The sequence below is a fragment of the Coenobita brevimanus genome, chromosome 74, assembly GCF_032717465.1.
Source record: "Coenobita brevimanus isolate Jiangsu-jjx chromosome 74, ASM3271746v2, whole genome shotgun sequence".
Taxonomy (NCBI): domain Eukaryota; kingdom Metazoa; phylum Arthropoda; class Malacostraca; order Decapoda; family Coenobitidae; genus Coenobita; species Coenobita brevimanus.
Window position 1 is genome coordinate 7,526,231 of NC_137027.1, and position 19,966 is coordinate 7,546,196.

At 41.0% G+C, this 19,966-nt stretch overlaps 2 protein-coding genes across 2 annotated transcripts in view; both read left to right on the forward strand.

Moving 5' to 3' along the window:
• LOC145407712 (actin, alpha cardiac muscle 2-like) overlaps positions 1-19,966 on the forward strand; it is a 106,806-nt gene that overhangs the window by 7,084 nt on the left and 79,756 nt on the right. The window lies entirely within an intron of this gene.
• Positions 12,934-14,067, forward strand: LOC145407713 (actin, alpha cardiac muscle 2-like). The gene has a single exon (XM_080278584.1). It carries the CDS (start codon positions 12,934-12,936, stop codon positions 14,065-14,067), a length of 1,134 nt encoding a protein of 377 aa, XP_080134710.1.

Consider the following 19,966-nt stretch of genomic DNA (forward strand, 5'->3'; position numbering starts at 1 on the left):
GTACAGTTATTATTGTGAGTGCTCAGGAAGTCTCCAACCATCTAGCAGCGGTGTAATTTGAGTATAACTGTTATTGCATTTTTCCTTGTACTGTGTAGCGTAAGGTGTTAATTTGTAGGCCTAGTGAGGTTTTTGTGATTTATGTAAGGTTCTTATTGTCAGCCATCATTAATAATATTTTGTATCTGTAATAATTTATCTTGCATTAACTGAGCATTACCCAGTGTATTTTCATTTTATCAGGGCTGACTTAGATAAATTTACTCTTGCTAATTTCGTGTTAATAAAGGCTATTGCAGTTAACCATATATTTAACCTGTTTTTTGCCATTACATTATCCTTATGAGTCCTGAATGTTTTGTTGTTAGTTTGTGCATTAAACTTTAACTTGTAATTTTATCTAACTCTTTTGTTTTGAACCTGGAACTTTACGGGACAGTAGTGATTTTTAGTATTCTCACTTAAAGTGTACATTATCTTTCTCTGTTCCGTAACATAAATTTGGCGACCTCTTATCAGGATATTCAGGATATTATCATAAGGATATTGCTCGATATTTTGTGACTGTGATTTATTCATGATGTCTACTGTTACTACACTTGATGAAGCCAAAGATTTTTTGTCAAATGTGCAAACAGTGTGTGATGTAGAAAACAGAACAAAGAATGAACTTAAGCTTGTTGCTCAACAATTGGGAATTGCTGTTCGCTCTCATCATTCTAAAGATCAAATTGTTGACATGATTAATGAAAGCTTGTTTAATGTAACTCCTCCAAATGAGCAAACGCAGATTGAATTAGCTAAGTTACAGCTAGCCCTGCAGGAGGCTCGTGTGAAGGAAGCTGAATTTCAAGCACGTGCTAAGGAGGCCGAGTCTCAGGCTAAGGAGGCTTGTGTTAAGGAGGCTGAATTTCAAGCAAATGCTAAGGAGGCTGAATCTCAGGCTCGGATTCAGGAGGCACAGATACAGGCTCAGGCACAAATTGAACTTGCCAGGATTCAGGCAGACCATGAGTATCGCATGAAACAAGGTGGAACTGGATCATCTAGCTCTGATGATTTTGATGTGGCTAAAAATGTTAAACTTGTCCCTCCTTTTAATGAATCTGATTTAACCAAGTATTTTCAGTTGTTTGAGAGGGTAGCTACAGGTTTTAATTGGCCCAAAAAGTATTGGCCAGTACTCCTTCAAACTGTTCTCACCGGTAAAGCTCAAGTAACTTATGCATCTTTGCCTCAGGATCAATCTGATAATTATGATGTAGTTAAGAGCTTGATTCTTAAGGCCTATGAGCTTGTTCCTGAAGCCTATAGAATAAAATTTAGGACAACTTACAAGCAAGATAAGCAATCCCATGTTGAGTATGCAAAAATCAAAGAAGATCTGTTAGAGCAGTGGTTAAATTCTAAGAATGTGGATTCTGATTTTGATAAATTTAAGTAGATGATTTTGCTGGAGGCCTTCAAGAGGTGTATTTATAAAGATGTAAGCCTATATCTTGATGAGAAAAGAATAGATAATTTGTCTGATGCTGCAGTTTTAGCTGATGAATATGTTCTCACTCACAAGAGATATTCTAGAGAAAAAGGGAAAGCTGAGAGTAAGTACGTTGCCTCTACTCAGAGTACAGGTAACAGGAAAGAGAATAAAGATGATGTTTCTCAGGAAGTAAATACCAGCTTCACCTCTAGATTTCAGAAAAGTAAATGTACTTATTGTAGTAAGCTTGGTCATGCTACGGAGAAATGTTTCAGGAGACAGCGTGATGTGAACAAAAAGGAGTCTTTAAATATTCAGTCAATTGGTCTAGTGTCCACCCTTGAGAGTTCCCAGAATTCTTTAACTGAGTTAACTGAACCTGCTTTGAGGGGTAACTTAAATTCTCATGATGGAGCTCCTCTTTTGAGCAGTAACGTGGGTGACACTCTCAAGAGTTCATGTGCTAATTTCCTGTCTGATGGTTTTGTCAGTCCTCTGGACAGTAATGACAGGAAATCAGTTAAAATATATCGTGATACAGGTGCTTGCCAATCCCTTATGCTGACCAGTGTTCTAGGCTCTAATGTTAATTCCTCTGATGCAACTGTAATCTTACAAGGTGTAGGGAATAATTACTTCTCTGTCCCTCTGTGCAGAGTGAATTTAGAGTCTGGTTTTGTTAATGGTTCCGTTATGGTTGGGTTGGTTGAGACACTCCCAATGTCAGGGGTAACTTTCTTACTTGGAAATGATATTGGTGGAAGTCAAGTGTGTCCAGCTCCTCAGTTGTCTAGTGAGCCAGTGGCTGTGACCCAGGATTGTGATGTCCCTGATGTGTTCCCTGCATGTGCTGTCACTAGGGCTAAGTCTAAAGTTACTGGTGATTTAGGGGATAATGATGATGATGATGTTATCCTAGCTGACACTTTTCTTGCTAATTTGGACCACTCACCAGATGAGGCAGTACCCCGTAGTGTTGATAATTTGTCTCGTCAAGAGTTGATTGAGTTGCAGGTTGCTGACCCTGAGTTGAAAGGTCTAGCTAACTCTGCTTACAGTGAAGAAGAGTCAGCCGGTGCTTCTACTTGTTATTATATAAAGTCATGAGTGCTTATGAGGAAGTGGAGACCCCCAACAGCATCAGCCGACTGTGAATGGGAGATTGTACATCAAGTTGTCATCCCTCGTGTTTGTAGGCAGGATATCATTAGAGTGGCTCATGATTCCAGTTTGGCAGGACACCTTGGAGTGAGGAAGACTGTGGCATGCATTTTGAAACACTTCTACTGGCCAGGTATCTTCAGGGATGTTTCCTGGTATTGTAAGTCTTGTCACACCTGTCAAGTTGTGGGGAAGTGTAATCAGACCGAAAAGGTTGCACCTCTAGTTCCCATTCCTCCTTTTGAGGCGCCTTTCACCCGTGTGTTGGTGGATATTGTGGGCCCTCTTCCTAAGACTTCTTCAGGATTTTCTTATGTGTTGACCCTGATTGATATGGCTACTCGTTATCCTGAAGCCATTCCACTTAGAAATATCTCAGCAAAGAACGTGGTTAAGGAAATGCTAGGGTTCTTCACAAAGTTTGGTCTGCCCAAGGAGGTACAGTCAGACCGGGGAAGTAATTTCATGTCAAACGTTTTCAAGCAGTCTCTGAAAGAGTTGGGCATCACCCAGATCACGTCTTCAGCTTACCATCCCCAGACCCAAGGAGCGTTGGAGAGATATCATCAAATACTCAAATCGATGCTCAAGAAATACTGTTTGGAACATCAGAAAGACTGGGATAAAGGTCTTCCATTTGTTGTGTTTGCTGCAAGAGAATCTCCAAATGAATCACTGGGCTTCTCACCTTTGAACTACTGTTTGGCCATGAAGTAAGAGGACCCCTTAAGTTACTCAAGGAATGCTGGCTGTCGGAGGAAGATGACGTCAACCTGCTGGAGTATGTGATGAAGTTCAAAGAACGGCTGTCCACTGCTTTACAACTGGCGAGAGAGAATTTAGGAGCTGCTCAGGAGAAGATGAAGACTTGGTATGATAAGAAGTCCAGGTTACGCCACTTTCAGCCAGGAGATCAGGTTTTGATTCTGCTACCAGTGCATGGGCAACCTCTTCAAGCCAAGTTTAGTGGTCCTTATTTTGTGGAGAAGAAACTCAGTGATGTCAACTATGTCATCGCCACACCAGATCGTAGAAAGAACAAGCAACTTTGTCACATCAACATGCTAAAGTTATATCACAGGCGGGACGAAAATTATCCAGTCTGCACTGTAGCTGTTCCACCCGAGTCTGCAAGTGAAGCTCTCCCATGCAGTATGAGCCTGAGTGATAGTTTGGGGAAGAATCCTGATATCATGAATGGTCTCCAGACTAAGCTTTCTCATCTACCTCCCGAGGAAAGGCAGGAGTTTTCGGCATTACTGCAGGAGTACCCGCAAGTGTTCCGTGCTACTCCAGGAAGAACCACTGTGTTGATGCATGATGTCGATGTTGGAGACGCAAAGCCAATTAAACTGCCTCCTTACCGTGTGAACCCAGTGAAAGTTCCTCTCATCCAGAAAGAGCTTGGCTACCTGTTGGACCACAAGATGATTGAGCCCTGTCAGAGCGAGTGGAGTTCTCCTGTCACTCTAGTCCCTAAGCCAGGTGGGTCACAGCGGCTTTGCATCGACTACAGATGTGTTAATCAGATAACCAAAACAGACACTTACCCTCTCCCTCGCGTGGAAGATTGCATAGACAAGATCGGAAAGGCTAGGTACATAAGTAAGTTTGATTTGTTAAAGGGATACTGGCAAGTACCTATGACTGAACGTGCTAGGGAGATCTCATGTTTTGTAACACTAGGAAAGACTTTTGCATGTTCTGTAATGCCATATGGTATGAAGAATGCACCAGCCACATTTCAGAAGCTCATGAATGTTGTAACAGAGGGTTTGGCAGGGTGTGTTGTTTATATTGATGATGTATTAATCTTCAGTGACAACTGGAAAGATCACCTATGCCATGTCAGTAAATTTCTTGAGCGTTTGGTTCATGCTAATCTTGTAGCTAATTTATCAAAGTGTGAGTTTGGTCAAGCTAAAGTTCAGTACCTTGGGTATGTAGTTGGTGATGGACATGTTGCACCACCAGCAGCTAAGGTTCAGGTCATAAGTGATCTTCCCAGACCTAAAAGTAGGAAAGAGCTACAAAGATTTTTGGGAATGGTAGGTTATTACAGGAGATTTGTTCTTAACTTTTCAATTCTTGTATCACCACTTACAGACCTACTGAAAAAGGGAGTTAAATTTGTCTGGACCGATAACTGTGAATCCTCTTTCAACAAACTTAAAGCTATCCTATTAAGTCAGCCAGTGCTCGCTACTCCAAATTTTGCTAAGCCTTTTAAGATGGCCGTTGATGCAAGTGATACAGGAGCTGGGGCTGTTTTGCTGCAAAAGGATGATCAGGGTATTGAACACCCTGTATCTTATTACAGTAAGAAGTTCACTCCACCTCAAAAGAACTACTCAACTATTGAGAAAGAGCTTTTGGCCTTGATTTTGGGTTTACAGCAGTTTTCATTTTATTTGTGTTCTGGTTTTGACCCCATAGTCATTTATACCGATCACAACCCACTGAAATTCCTTAGTAAGTTTAAAGATAAAAATCAGAGATTGACAAGATGGAGTCTACTTCTTCAGGAGTATTCATTAGACATACAACATGCCAAGGGGAAAGAAAATGTTATTGCAGATTGCTTATCTAGACTTTAGACAGATTGTTTTAGAGTAATAAGAAATTTCCTTTGTAAATTTCTTTTTCTTTGTGGGGAGGTGTTACATAGCCTATGATTTCATCATCCTTTGTGTAATTTTAACGCACAGTATGCTGCATGTTTGACCACGAGCGTGTTCTGCCTCAGTTCCCCCCTTCTACCGTTATAGTAGAGTAAGTCGTCCTTTCTGTTGTTCAGAGTAGGATTGTCAGCTCTTTGTCCCCTATGGCTTCATTTGCGCGTCCTTCTTACAAGTTGTATCAAGCTCTGCTGGCCCCTATATAATGAGCTCAGTCTCTGCATTATTGCCACTTAGATCTACTCCTCATTTTGTTCACATCTCTGTCCTCCCCTGTACAGTTATTATTGTGAGTGCTCAGGAAGTCTCCAACCATCTAGCAGCAGTGTAATTTGAGTATAACTGTTATTGCATTTTTCCTTGTACTGTGTAGCGTAAGGTGTTAATTTGTAGGCCTAGTGAGGTTTTTGTGATTTATGTAAGGTTCTTATTGTCAGCCATCATTAATAATATTTTGTATCTGTAATAATTTATCTTGCATTAACTGAGCATTATCCAGTGTATTTTCATTTTATCAGGGCTGACTTAGATAAATTTACTCTTGCTAATTTCGTGTTAATAGAGGCTATTGCAGTTAACCATATATTTAACCTGTTTTTTGCCATTACATTATCCTTATGAGTCCTGAATGTTTTGTTGTTAGTTTGTGCATTAAACTTTAACTTGTAATTTTATCTAACTCTTTTGTTTTGAACCTGGAACTTTACGGGACAGTAGTGATTTTTAGTATTCTCACTTAAAGGGTACATTATCTTTCTCTGTTCCGTAACAATATATATATATATATATATATATATATATATATATATATATATATATATAACAGAACGGAGGAAGGAAAAACAAATCGGGGAAAAAAAAATCCATACACCAGATTACTGGTGTCTTCTTTTCATAAAATATCTGTAACAGTTAAACTTGAACAGTTGTGGGTTGAAATCTGGAGGAAAACAACTCTGGGGAAGCGAGTTCCAGAGAGATGCAGTTCGGGGAATGAAAGAATTCTGATAGGCAGAAGTTCTGCAATATGGTTGAGTGACATTCCAGTCATGAGCGCTACCAGATGCCCGTGTAGCACGAGGGAAGGCATGGAGAGGTGGCACCATGGACGCAACTTCGTCTGAGCATTTGCCAAAAAAATATCTGTAAAATAATGCAAGGGAGGCAACATTCCTTCTTACTTGCGGGGGAGGTAGTTTATATGTAATGGCAGGGTTGTTAATGATTCTAACAGCTTTATTCTGAATTTTGTCTAGTTGTCTTAATGCAACCTCTCCACAACCATTCCACAAGGGTGGGCAATATTCAAACTGAGAGCGCACATAACTCTTATAAATTATAGCTATCTGCTCATAGGCGAAGAAGTTACGGACTCTGTACAATAATCCAAGTTTCTTTGAGGCGGTTTTAGCAAGTGATCTGACATGAGAGGCCCAGCTGAGGGCACTGTTAAGTGAGACACCAAGAATTTCAATACTTTTGGAGATGGGAATATTAGTAGCAATGAAGGTAACGTACGAATCTGGCAATATCTGTCTATTAGTAATCTGTATATATTTAGTTTTACTAGCACTAAAAGAGACAAGGTTGTTTTGTCCCCATTCACTGATTGTAGCTAGATCTTTATTTATGGAGATGGCTGTACTGAGAGGTACAGAGAGGTAGAGATATTAGACTTTGTAAATGGATGTCTGAGTGTTGAATGAACTATGTAGTGTTGAGTCATCTGCATATGAGTGAACGGGATTGTGAGTGACAGATAAGAGATCATTAATATGAACCAGAAATAGGGTTGGCGCCAGAACTGATCCCTGCGGCACACCGGCGTTAATTGAGTGGAAATTCGAATATACATCATCTAATTTTACTCTTATTTTCCTGTCACTAAGATAAGAAGAAATCAAAGGAACAAAAGACGTTAGTCCATAGCAAGGGAGTTTGGACAGCAGGGAACGATGCCATACTCTGTCGAAAGCTTTAGAGATATCAAGAGCTACTGCATGAGTTTCTCCAAAAAGATCAATTGATTGATGGATGGAATGAGTTAAGAGATTGACTATGTCAATGGTGGATCTTTCGTGGCGAAAACCGTATTGTCTATCACTAATTAAGTTGTTGGATTCAAGATGTTTAACAATATGCTTATTAATTAAAGTTTCAAATACCTTACCAAGAGAAGATGTGACAGCTATTGGTCTGTAATTGGAGGGGTCAGACGAACTTCCTTTCTTCGGAACTGGGTGGATATTGGCTTCTTTCCATGAATTTGGGAATAAAGAAGTACGTATGCATAGTCTGAATAATTTGGCTAGGACAGAGGCAAGTTCAGGGGAACACTTTTTCAAAACAATTGGCGGAATTCCATCTGGGCCTGGAGCTTTGTTGGTAGGTAAATTGTCTAGGATGGATTTTACGAATCTTGTCTGTATGTATATATATATATATATATATATATATATATATATATATATATATATATATATATATATATATATATATATATATATGAAGGCGTGCCAAAACTCAACCCTATCGGCAAAATGATTCCGATACGAATAAGAAAAGGTGAAATCAGTATGGCCGCAGTTAATGTCAAGTATCTGTAGCTAGGCTTTGATGCCGTCTGTAAAACAGCAGATCGATAGGTTTAATGGTTGTAGGAAAAAGTAAATGTTCAGTGGAGGGAGAGTGAACTGGATAAAATGACTGGACAAGAGTGAGTAGGCTATATAGGCTTGTTGGTGGGTGGTGGGGCAACTCGCAGCCCACCTCTCCCCGAGGCAACACCTCCACCGCTGTTCCCGGCGGGACCAGCCCCCCTTAGCATCACCGAGGAGAATTGGCCAGTTCCATCCACCAGGAGGGCGTCGGCCTAGGACCTGCCCACCCGGAGGTCGAGAGAGCAGTTTTCCTCCCTCCGCCCACCTGGACCAGGGCCTGCCCTCCCTACGACCGTGTCCGGGCCTCCCTCCTTGGTCTCCATCTGCTACGGGGCTGGGCGAGTCGTTACCGCCCTTTTTCCACCCAGGGCAAGGAGGTTGAGGGCAGCGGCGGGACGTTTTCCACCTGCAGTTCTTCGTCGGCGCCTTCCACTCGGCGCCGCGCCTCTGTCTACCTCTGCACGTCCCGCCCAGTCCTCCACGACCATCGTTGTGCTTGCCTGCCCTCCTCACGGACCTTCCCTGCCTCTGCTGCCTCCTCTGCCAGTCGTCGTTGTCCCCCTTATGCTCTCATTGGAGAGCCATCTTCTGCCACTTCCCTGACGGGCTCTTGGTTTGCCCGTTCACCACCACAGCTGTGGGGAAAATATTACAACACAACACGTGGTGGGGCAGAACGGGATGTATAGGTCACAGCTTAAGGAGACGAATATGGAATGAGGTGCGACATTTATTTAGAGTATATATATCTTTTATAAATCCTATATGGAGGATATCTAATGGGTTTTGTGTGTAGGGGGAGGGGAAGAGTGTGAGGAATAGAAGGTGAGTTGTGAAGCGGAACGTGGTTACTACATTCAAGAAAAACAAGTGTTGTAGGTAATTTATTATGGGTTTTGGTAAAAATCTAAAAAAAAGTTTTCCCCCAAGCGCCAAGAAGAACAGCACCAATATGAAGCATAGTGGACGGACTAATTTGCTGTGAGAAGTCTTTCCAAAGCCGAGAAAAACCGTCTGGTAGAAGGAAGTACGAGAAAGCCGTCGTGATACTGGCAGGATTAAGTCATGGGCACTGAGCACTTCGCTGACAAACCATGAAGATTTTTTCCCTTAAGCGATAACAGTTGGTGAAACACACACACACACACACACACACACACACACACACACACACACACATGGGAAAGAGTGTCGGCCTTAATGACCCTCATGCAAAGTATCTGCCTACAGTATTAACCAACATTTTTTTTTTACCCAACTAAGAGCGTAGGGATCCGGGGCTAGGCTACTTAGTCCAAATATTTTAGACGAGGGCACGCTTGCCCTGAGTGGCAGTATGCCAGCGACAGATATCTCGTCCGTGCTCTGCTCTTACGGACCCCATCCGGTAGGAGCGTCATAACCCACTAGACCCTAAGCATCAGTCATTTTATTATATGGCTACCAACCACCATAGTAATTAGTTTCCATGGTTACAGGGAACCATTTGGCTTAGCGCTCGTGTATAATGACATGATGGCAGCAATAAATAGAGTGAATGGTCAGAATGGATGATAGTCGCTCTTATCTATCACTTGCGAAACCAGTACATCAGTCCCAAGCCTTCCAGGATTGAGGAAGTAGTGACATGTGAAGTTTGTAACGCGTAGGAGAATCGCTGGGCCTTAGGGAACGGGCTAATTCCTCAATCACAGTCAGATACAGAAAAAAGTTGAAAGTGGTACTATCATGAACCCGGTAGCGTCTCCACCCCCCCAACCACCATTGACATACTCTGTGATCTGGGATAGTATTTATAAACTATCTCAAGCTTCAGCCGTATGTAAGATTGTTGGTTTAAACTTTTATTTTTATTCACACAGCTGCCATACACTTCACAGTCAAATTATGGCGAATATCAAAGTGAAATACGAAATAATATCTGTGATTAATAGTAAATTGTTATGGAGTTTTTTTTTTTTTCCCGTAAGAATTGGTTAGGATTCTTTGTAAAATACGGCTCGGTAGCAGCTGTCGTTGCCTCGTCCTCCTTACAGGAACGGCTGGGGAGATTTGTTTGTTTGTTCATGCTAGAATTTTCTGCTGCTCAATATATTACCCCCCTTCCCCCCTCTCTCTCTCGTCACGAACATCACAAAGAGGCTAATACATCACTTATTGCCGTGTTTATTAGCTGTATTGCAGAATCGAAATTTTTCTTGTCAGTTGTTGGAGGCAGTGTTGATTTATGTGAAGAACCTAAATCCCTTCCATCGATGGCGCATTTTTATTTATTTAGTTAATCTTAAGACAAGCTTCTAGCAGTGAAGGGGTTTATAAAGGCTACATATAATTCCTGTTGTTTGAAGAGTCCGTACGGCGGCATATGACTCTGGCAGTTGCCCCGCTAGTTTTATTTCGATCAGTCAATCGATCAGCCGAAAAGTCCCTCTAAAGGTATATCGTCCTGTGGCCAAAGGATCACTGATGACCACTGAATGCACCACAACAGTTTAGCAGATTTTTTTTGGTTCTGATAACGTTTATGATGAAGAGTTAGGCTTAATATGACAAAGTGTGTAGCTGTACTGAATTATTTTACTCCGGTTTAAGAGATAGCCTGTAGAAGCTGATCACTAAGAAGTTAAAGGGCAAGTCTTGGCTGAGCACCGTCTTGATCTCCTATGTAGCAGTATGTCGAATGGTGCAGCTACAGTAATGATGATACGTAACCAATGACATTCAACGGCACAATAATCCTGCAACGTAGCGATAGAACAGTACATTGGCTCTCCAAATGGACGAGAGCATTGTCAAGTATTTATTTTCCGCCTAGAATTCACCATGCTCACCCTCGCAATAGAATAATTGGTACTAGAAATTTTATGATTCCCTCAAAGTCGACCCCTTATCGAGATGAAAGGGGAAGGCGAGGGCAGCAGGTCCACTCTCAAGTTATGGGAAATTCCTTATAAAGTGACATTACGTAAACAAGGTGTTCGTTGTGGGAGACCAAAGGGACCTACATGCCTATCATTGCTTCCACTTTCCGTGTCAGTGTTCGTACCGAGGATTTAGCTGAAACTTGATATGAGTTCTTTTTATCAACTTAACAAAATGATGTATTTTTGTCATTGCTTTAGTCCGTACTGATCGTGACATTCAGGATATATGGCAGCAGGTTCTTCGTTTTTTCTTTGTACTCCTTTGTAACATCAACAAGGTCGTATATCTGATACTCTTTTGGCTCGATTTCACGTTTGCAAGGGTAAGGGCAAAAGGTTCGTATAAAAACAGAACGTTAGGAGGCTATGGTTTAGTCGTCCCCAGGACTCAACGCGGGTAAGTGTATCGCTCCGGCCTCACAGTCACACCACCCCCGCCAATTATAACACATGAAAAGAGGTGAAAGCAGTGTGGCTGAATCATAAACAATGCTTACGCTATTGAGAGCAAGATCTTATTAGAGATATTGTTCTCCACTGTTGGTGATGGCAAAGAAGATAGAAAGTGACAAAAATATTCAAAGAGCTATCGACATTCAATATAACCAGACCTAAAGGAATGAATACAATATAACTATACCTAAAGAATGGAATTTTAGTGACGCCAAGTAGCTCTTGCAAAAAAACAGATGTGTCCATTACATGTATAATTGCTTGGATGGCGATGAAGGATAAACTCATTAATGCTTTCTTACCTACCAGTGTACATTTTCATATTGATCAAATTCTTGAGAGTCTCACCTTGCAGCATACTCCCAGTATGTCACAACTGCTCATTACATATCCTGATACTTTCAGTGCTACATATAATACTGTACTTCCCTTTTATTAACGAGGCTGTCTTAGGTGATGTGAGTTTATGCACTCTAACTTAGTAAGCATATCTAGATGCAGGAATTTTTAAATTTTCTAATGGTATGCAAAACCACATTTTCTGAATCAAAATTTATACAGTAAACTTACGGACGATAAGGATTTGTACTTGTCTTTTAATACTACGAATTTCTCATCGCTTATTCCTACATCATTGACGGTCCATCCATGTACGCAGTGGAAACCATGTGGACATCCCAATCACATTCCTGTCTTTATCCAACACAGATCTAGATGATATCCTTCAGGTTGTCAGCCATACTTGATACTGCCTTTGATAATTCTTATATGCTTTCACATGAGTTGCTAATCACATATATTCATTTTGTTCCGTATAATCCTAATGATCTAGTCTTTCCTATATATTTGTTCTGTTTTACTTTGGTCTTGAATGATTAAAAAATAAAGTTATATATATCTCTATCTATCTATATATGTTTTCATACTTGAAGTGTATCATTGGTCTTACTGAACAGCTCATTCAGTGGTATAAAATCAACATTATTCTTGCTTTCCTTAAATCCCCGTTCTCTACCTTCTCTCACTTGCATCCTACCCTTCTTATCACTTTCCTTTACTCTCAGGAAGTTTACGGTTTCTCAGATCTTTCCCAAATTCGTTTTTCCACTGATTTTATGTTTAACTTGGCAACAAATAGAGTAATTCTCTCTCTCTCTCTCTCTCTCTCTCTCTCTCTCTCTCTCTCCCTCTCTCTCTCTCTTTCTCTCTCTCTCTCTCTCTCTCTCTCTCTCTCTCTCTCTCTCCATGGCTAGTATCATTATCGCAACCTTATCTTCTTTCCCCTTTGTAGCAAATAACACCATTTGTCGCTAATGTGACATTAACAATTCCAGAAAAGAAATAAAATGAAATAAAATGAAGGTATAATTATTTCTGATAATCACTCCAGAGCACTCCTACGTGTGCACCAGAATTAAAAGGATCGGCTTCAATAGTCTAGATACTAGCTTCTGTATAATGCACTGATAATTCAATAGCGTTGCTAATTCAGAACAATAATACTTCAGCGTATAGTAAGAGTAAAAGAATTTAAATTCTTGCAGGCACACTACTGACAACATACCACTACTACCACCATGTGTGACGACGAGGAATCTGTGGCTCTGGTTGTGGACAATGGCTCCGGCATGGTCAAGGCTGGCTTCGCCGGTGACGACGCACCCCGCGCCGTCTTCCCCTCCATCGTCGGCCGCGCCCGTCACCAGGGTGTGATGGTCGGTATGGGTCAGAAGGACGCCTACGTCGGTGATGAGGCCCAGAGCAAGAGAGGTATCCTGACTCTCAAGTACCCCATCGAAAATGGCATCATCACCAACTGGGATGACATGGAGAAGATCTGGTATCACACCTTCTACAATGAGCTCCGTGTCGCCCCTGAGGAGTCACCCACAATGCTGACTGAGGCTCCCCTCAACCCCAAGGCCAACCGTGAGAAGATGACACAGATTATGTTCGAGTCCTTCAATGTGCCTGCCATGTACGTGACCATCCAGGCTGTGCTGTCCCTGTACGCCTCTGGTCGTACCACTGGCCTGGTTTGCGACTCTGGTGATGGTGTTTCTCACATGGTCCCTGTCTATGAGGGTTTCGCACTTCCCCACGCTATCCTTCGTATTGACCTGGCTGGTCGTGACCTGACTAACTACCTCATGAAGATCATGACTGAGCGTGGCTACTCCTTCACCACCACGGCTGAGCGTGAGATCGTTCGTGACATCAAGGAGAAGCTCTGCTACATCGCCCTAGATTACGAAGGTGAGATGAACGTGGCTGCCGCCTCCTCTTCTCTGGACAAGTCTTACGAACTTCCCGACGGTCAGGTCATCACTATTGGCAACGAGCGTTTCCGTGCCCCTGAGGCTCTCTTCCAGCCTTCCTTCCTGGGTATGGAGTCTGCTGGTCTGCACGAGACTGTGTACAACTCCATCATGAGGTGCGACATTGATATCAGGAAGGACCTCTTTGCCAATATTGTGCTCTCTGGTGGCACCACCATGTACCCTGGTATTGCTGACCGCATGCAGAAAGAAATCACTGCTCTTGCTCCTTCTACTCTGAAGATCAAGATTATTGCTCCTCCCGAGCGTAAGTACTCCGTCTGGATTGGTGGCTCCATCCTGACTTCTCTGTCCACATTCCAGAACATGTGGATCACCAAGGATGAATATGAGGAATCTGGTCCCGGTATCGTTCACCGTAAATGTTTCTAATTTATGAATAATAATATGGATATATATCATGGTAACCCCCCTCGGCTACAAGATACTGCAACCATAAATAAAATTTATCTCTATGTTACGGGTTTATAATAACAAATACATATGCCTTATTAATGTAAAGAAAAGAAAGATGTATATTGAATGCATGTGTGTGTGTGTGTGTGTGTGTGTGTGTGTGTGTGTGTGTATGTGTGTGTGTGTGTGTGTGTGTGTGTGTGTGTGTGTGTGTGTGTGTGTGTGGTGTCTGAATTAAATTTGTTGGGTCTGGGGAATTCCTTATGCATAAAAATTAAATTATCAAGAAAATAAAAGAAGCTAGGAGAAAAGTGTGATTATGTTTTAATAAAAATATTAAAGATATTATCTTGTTCTCTAAGCTTCCATTCATCTGTCCGTTTTACCACCCCTTTTTCTAGCAATTTATGAGCGAGGTAGGATTGATGATTAAGCAGGAGGACGACACAAAAGCAGAATATCTGCAGTGTCCCACGAAACAGGCCACGGATGCACCCTGTCTAGGAGTATAAATCAAGGCGTCCACACAAAGATGTTAATATTGCCTGAGGGATAGAAACCATGCCATTGACTGCCTAACATACATGTACTTTGCCAATTCACTTCTGTTCTCCGTTAGTTCCCTTGTTTTCTGAACTTACATACCTAGCTATTCTTCCATTCACCTACCACATCCAGGCAGCTTCTTGGCTTCCTATGGCTCCCTATACACCCACACTAACTTGTACTGTATATACCCTTTTCACCATCCTGGTTATGTATGGTAATTCTTTGCCTACGACCATATTATTGATAAACGCTATTCGATTCTCTGATCGTTAGATTGCCTTGATGCACATCTTTCACAAACCTTCAGACTTTATCCCTCTGTAGACTTACCTACAAATCCTTCTCAGTCATTCTCACTCTGTACTATATACTTGTTCAGTCCTGATTTTTGAAACTGATACAAATTCTCTCATCCAGTGGACACTTACACATCTTTATATAGTCCTCTTGAAGCCTGTGTACTCAATTTTCTGTTCTGTAAAGAAGGCCTCACAACCCCAAAACTTTCATTCCTGGAGGCAATCCGCTATTCACTTTCTTTTGGGGGAGGCGGTGGCTCAATCGGTAGAGAGGTGGCCTGCGGTCCTACCGGACCCAAGTTCAAATCCCGGCTGGGGCAGGGAACAGTTTAAGGATTTGAATTGCATGAAATCAGGCTTTACTGATCTACCAGAAGACCCGCCGACATGTCGTAAAAATACCCCCGCTAATACCAATACACCAGTCCTGTATGAGACAGCCCTAGCATGTATCCAATATGGACGGTGGGTGTAAGCGCCGAAGTGGTGACATGTAGAGGTGTATGGTATGTAGGAGGACTGCTGGGCCTTGATAGCAGGCTGTGAAGCCTATGACCAGAGTCGGACACATAAAAAAAAAAAAAAAACTCTCTTTTCCATCACTACTCCATTGCACTTAAGCTCCACCAGTTTAAGACGCTTTCTGTTTGCCAACGCATCCCACTGTTGACCACTTATTTATCATTATACTTTTATCATCATACTTTTATCTACATTATCATTCAGTTCTCTCATCTCAAAGGTACTCGCAATAAGAATGTAAAGGTCTCGTTCACTATTGGCAAGTAGCACATCATCTGCATACATCAAATCTGAATTATTCCATCCCTCATCACACATCACCTGTATCACTCCACTTTCCATAACTCTTACTTTACCTTCTCTTGTAACCTCATACAATGAACAATAATGGGAACTTTGCACACCCTGTTTTTATCTAGCATACATAGTGAGCCACCTGCTAGGAAATACCTCAGTTCCAACATACGTTTTTCCTCCATCATAGTAGATTTTTTATAATTTTCGGCAGTTTTCACTTCATGCAGACGCAGTTATCCCACCCTGTTCATCTTATTTTATTTTTTTTTTTAAGGTTCTGACAAGTATCTCAACATGTTACTCTGTCGCAGACTGACTATGTATGTATGTAAGGGACAGACTTGTGCGACCGAGATGTACCGTACTAGTCTTCTAAAACAGCTGTGATTTAATTTTAACAAAGCTTTATAAAATGGCTGAGGGTTAGCCAAATGGCTGACCTGTTGTTTTTTGAGACAAACAGGTCAAAGATCAGGGTCGCAAGGTTACATGAGGCCAACTTAGAAATTTGAACTGATTTCGACCAAACTTAGTGGAAAGGTTGAAGATGGAAAGAACGAAGAGATTCGATTTGGGGACAAACAGTCGAAGACACAGGGCATGATCAGTGTTCTGTCCATGTGTGGCTGTGTGTCCCCACAAAGTAACTAACACAGTTTGATCTTATTTGGACCAGGCTTTGAGGTCATGTTTAGTTCAGCTGAGGGGTTGACGTATTGTTTTTTTTAGAACAACAGGTCATAGGTCAAGGTCATATGACACGGTTAACTTAAACAATTCTAATCTTATTTACTCAAAGTTTGGTGGAAGGATAAGAGCAAAATAGTAGTAAGAAATGGATTCGATTTTGACAACCTCAGTCAAGTTCAGGATCACAAGGAAAGGCCAACTTTTGTCTGCATTTTTTGTGCTGCTTTGTATTTGTATCAAATCCATATTGCATGTCTTCAGTTTCTTTTTACTTATGTTCTCCACTATCTATCTTACCACAGGTATTTGATCCAAACATTTTCTACCGCCATCCCAGCTTATCCCGGCTACTGTTCTGAACTCACCCGATCCATTTCTTGCTACCCTACTGAACTTTAAATTTCTCAGTAACCAGCGATTTGTACATATTGTCATACTGCAATGTCATCAAAGCCTGATTGCCGAAACCTGATACTCTTATCATCTATTCGCATATTGGTAGTTACCTTGGCGGCAGCATTGAATTTCTCCTTTCTTTCTAACGTATAAAAAAATCTGTATTTCGAATATCGATAGGTCGATTTTTGGTATATATGATCTGAAATGATCTGTGCAGACCTGAAGAGAACTGATAAACCTCGTGAATTTCAAGGGACTTGCGTGTATATAAAAGACAAGAATTATGATATCTTGCAAGCCACTGTAGTGACAAGGCTGATGTTTGACACACATGGCCATAGGCAGACTATGATCTGAATCGACTGACCTGAATTAATCTGACTGAACGCAGATGACTAAAATGGATATAGGGAACCCACACGACTGCACTGTACCTAAACTGATCTTGAGTCTGAACACGACTGCAGGGAAACAGAATGATTAGACTAGATCTTAGATGACTTTAATGGATGCAATGGATTGAAAGTTCCCTGAATGACTCTGAATGGACCTACAGTAAAATGAGTTTTATGGCCAGGAACCGAGCCTGAATGAATGTTAGACATGAGTGAACTCAATTAGCCTGGACGAGCCGAGTTGGAGCTATATGGACTTAACTCGATCTGAGTGGTCTTAAACTGACTTAACTGCCAGGACTGGTTAGGGGTGGATTTGTTGAGCATGAATAGACCTGAAATGCTATTAATGAACCTGATTTGACCTGAAATGATCTAACATTGTTGAAATGACCTATATCTTAATAGGCACCACTTCTCACCCGTTCTTTTGTCAGTTTGGGGAAGCCTTAATTCTGGCTATCTCTCCCTCTCATAGGAGACGATTCGACCCTGCCGTGAACCTCATATAGAATGATATAGGTAGACACCTGAAGCAGGTTTCTAAGTGACATGTAATTATGCGATATATTTAAACTTTTGTAGCGAGTATGAAAAATAAAGCAAAAACAGTTTGATGTTTGATATATAAATTACGCGATTTTATTTCCCGATGTTATCTAGTCACCACGAGGCCTGGTAGAACAATAGAAGACGGGATGTGATGGATGAATGGATTGATGGGTTGAAGGAATCAACTCATCAAATAAACTCAGATTTACGGCTTACTAAAAAACATTAGCAACCTATAATGGAAATATCAAAAGCATTAGCAGAGTATCTGGTGTAGGAAAAACTGCAATTGCATCTACTTCATTCTTGACGTACTTGCAGCTGAAATTCAGACAAGATTAGCAGGGACTGCAAGTGAGGCACTGACCATGACCTGTGGAGTGTGCAATAGCTACTAAACACTGGCTTGCCGGTAATTCCTGCTGTATAACTTGAACAGAGAGTTTCTCTACAAAAACGGGTGAAGTGGCTTCCGGGGTGCATCAGCTTGAGAAGTTTGTGTTTTGTCTCACGATTACAAGTTTCCTTTTCCTGCACCTGAACAACAAGTGACTTTGCATTCACAGACTCAGCTCATTCACAGTCAGCAAATAGAAGTGAAACAGTTATTGCTACACACTCTACGTTGCGTAAATTGAAAAAAAAAAAAAAAAAACAGCGTGATCCTGTTGTTGCTTTTTTTACTTTTAGTCTGCTTTGATTTTTTTTTTTTTTTTGTCAAAGGTAACAAACTATAGATACATCACATGCGTCTTCAATCTGTTCATTCACGACACAGCATGGAGTAGAGGCATGGCACAGGTTCCCTCAGTCCTTGCAGTCATCTCCCTAAAGTAGCTCTTGCCACAGGAAATGCATTAAATGCCAGCAACTGTCTCGGCTTGGCTTTCTTCTCGGGTTATTTTACTCACGACACTATAAGACAACTTTGTTTGACTGGGGGAATTCTATTAGCACGAGGGTTGAAAACTACCTTGATAAACCTTAGAGCTGCAAGAAATTCTTTACCTGTTTAAAATGGTCATGAAGTAACATGAAGAGAATACTGTACTCAAGTTCATCCAAGGCAACAAAATGGTTATCATTATTTTTGCTATTCTGATTATCATTTATGCCTGAAAATTATAAGACAATGTAAATTTACTGTTTTTCTTATATCCTAACATGAAGTGCGAGAGTACTTAAAACCTTTTGCCTGAAAGCAGTACACTAGCTCTTAACGCGACGGATTTAGATGTTTACCTTGCTAGTTTCACAAATCATCTCACCTACTTCTCTAAGGTATATCCTCAAATGTTGCTTCTGTAACGAAAGTGTGCATGAACAGCGATTGAGGGCTAATTATTTTTTTCCCTGCAGGTGTTCATCAAAATAGGTCGTGTAGTGAAACAGTATATGGCACTTCAGCTAACCTGGTCTAAAACTGCCGTCTCAGTTTTCTGAATACTGGTTTGTAGCAATAGATTAACACTAAAATTTGGTGCTAGTCACGAAGATGTGCCATGAAAAAGTTGTAAGGCCACAGTATGGCCTTATTCTGCCACGGAGCTACGTGAAATTACCTTCATAAGGACAAATTCGGGGCCAAGTTCAGGTAAAGGGAGTATAGCAACTTTAATCCGATGACGTACCGTATATCAAGTATTATTCTTGATTCATGTACTACATTTTAATCAGCTCAGGGAGAGAGATTAAATTGTGAAGGATTAATGGACAGTGCTTCTTACTCCAACAAAAACAATTTCTCCGAATATAAAAAAAAGTCGTCTGGGGGAAGCAAGAAACGTAAGCTAACATGGCGTCATCGGATTGAAGGGGTTGAATGGGAAAGGGAAGTTAAGGAGTTCAAATTCGTGACAAAAATAATCCGAGAAAAATTATGCTTGGGAATTATTACTTCTTATCGTTGGACAGGGTTAGATGGGACACATGAATCAGAGATACTCAAAGGGAAAATAATACTGGACTTATTATATTGATAATAATTATACCTTTAACTTATAGTTATTATTTCCTATTTAATTATCATCATCATCCTGGGACTGGCTTAAGATGGATGAGGTGTGTGTCTCAGGGTTCAGACTTCGTAACAAAAATATTAAACATAATTAATAAATATGTATCATACACCAAGAATATATCTAATTGACAATGGAAAAACTAACTCAGTTT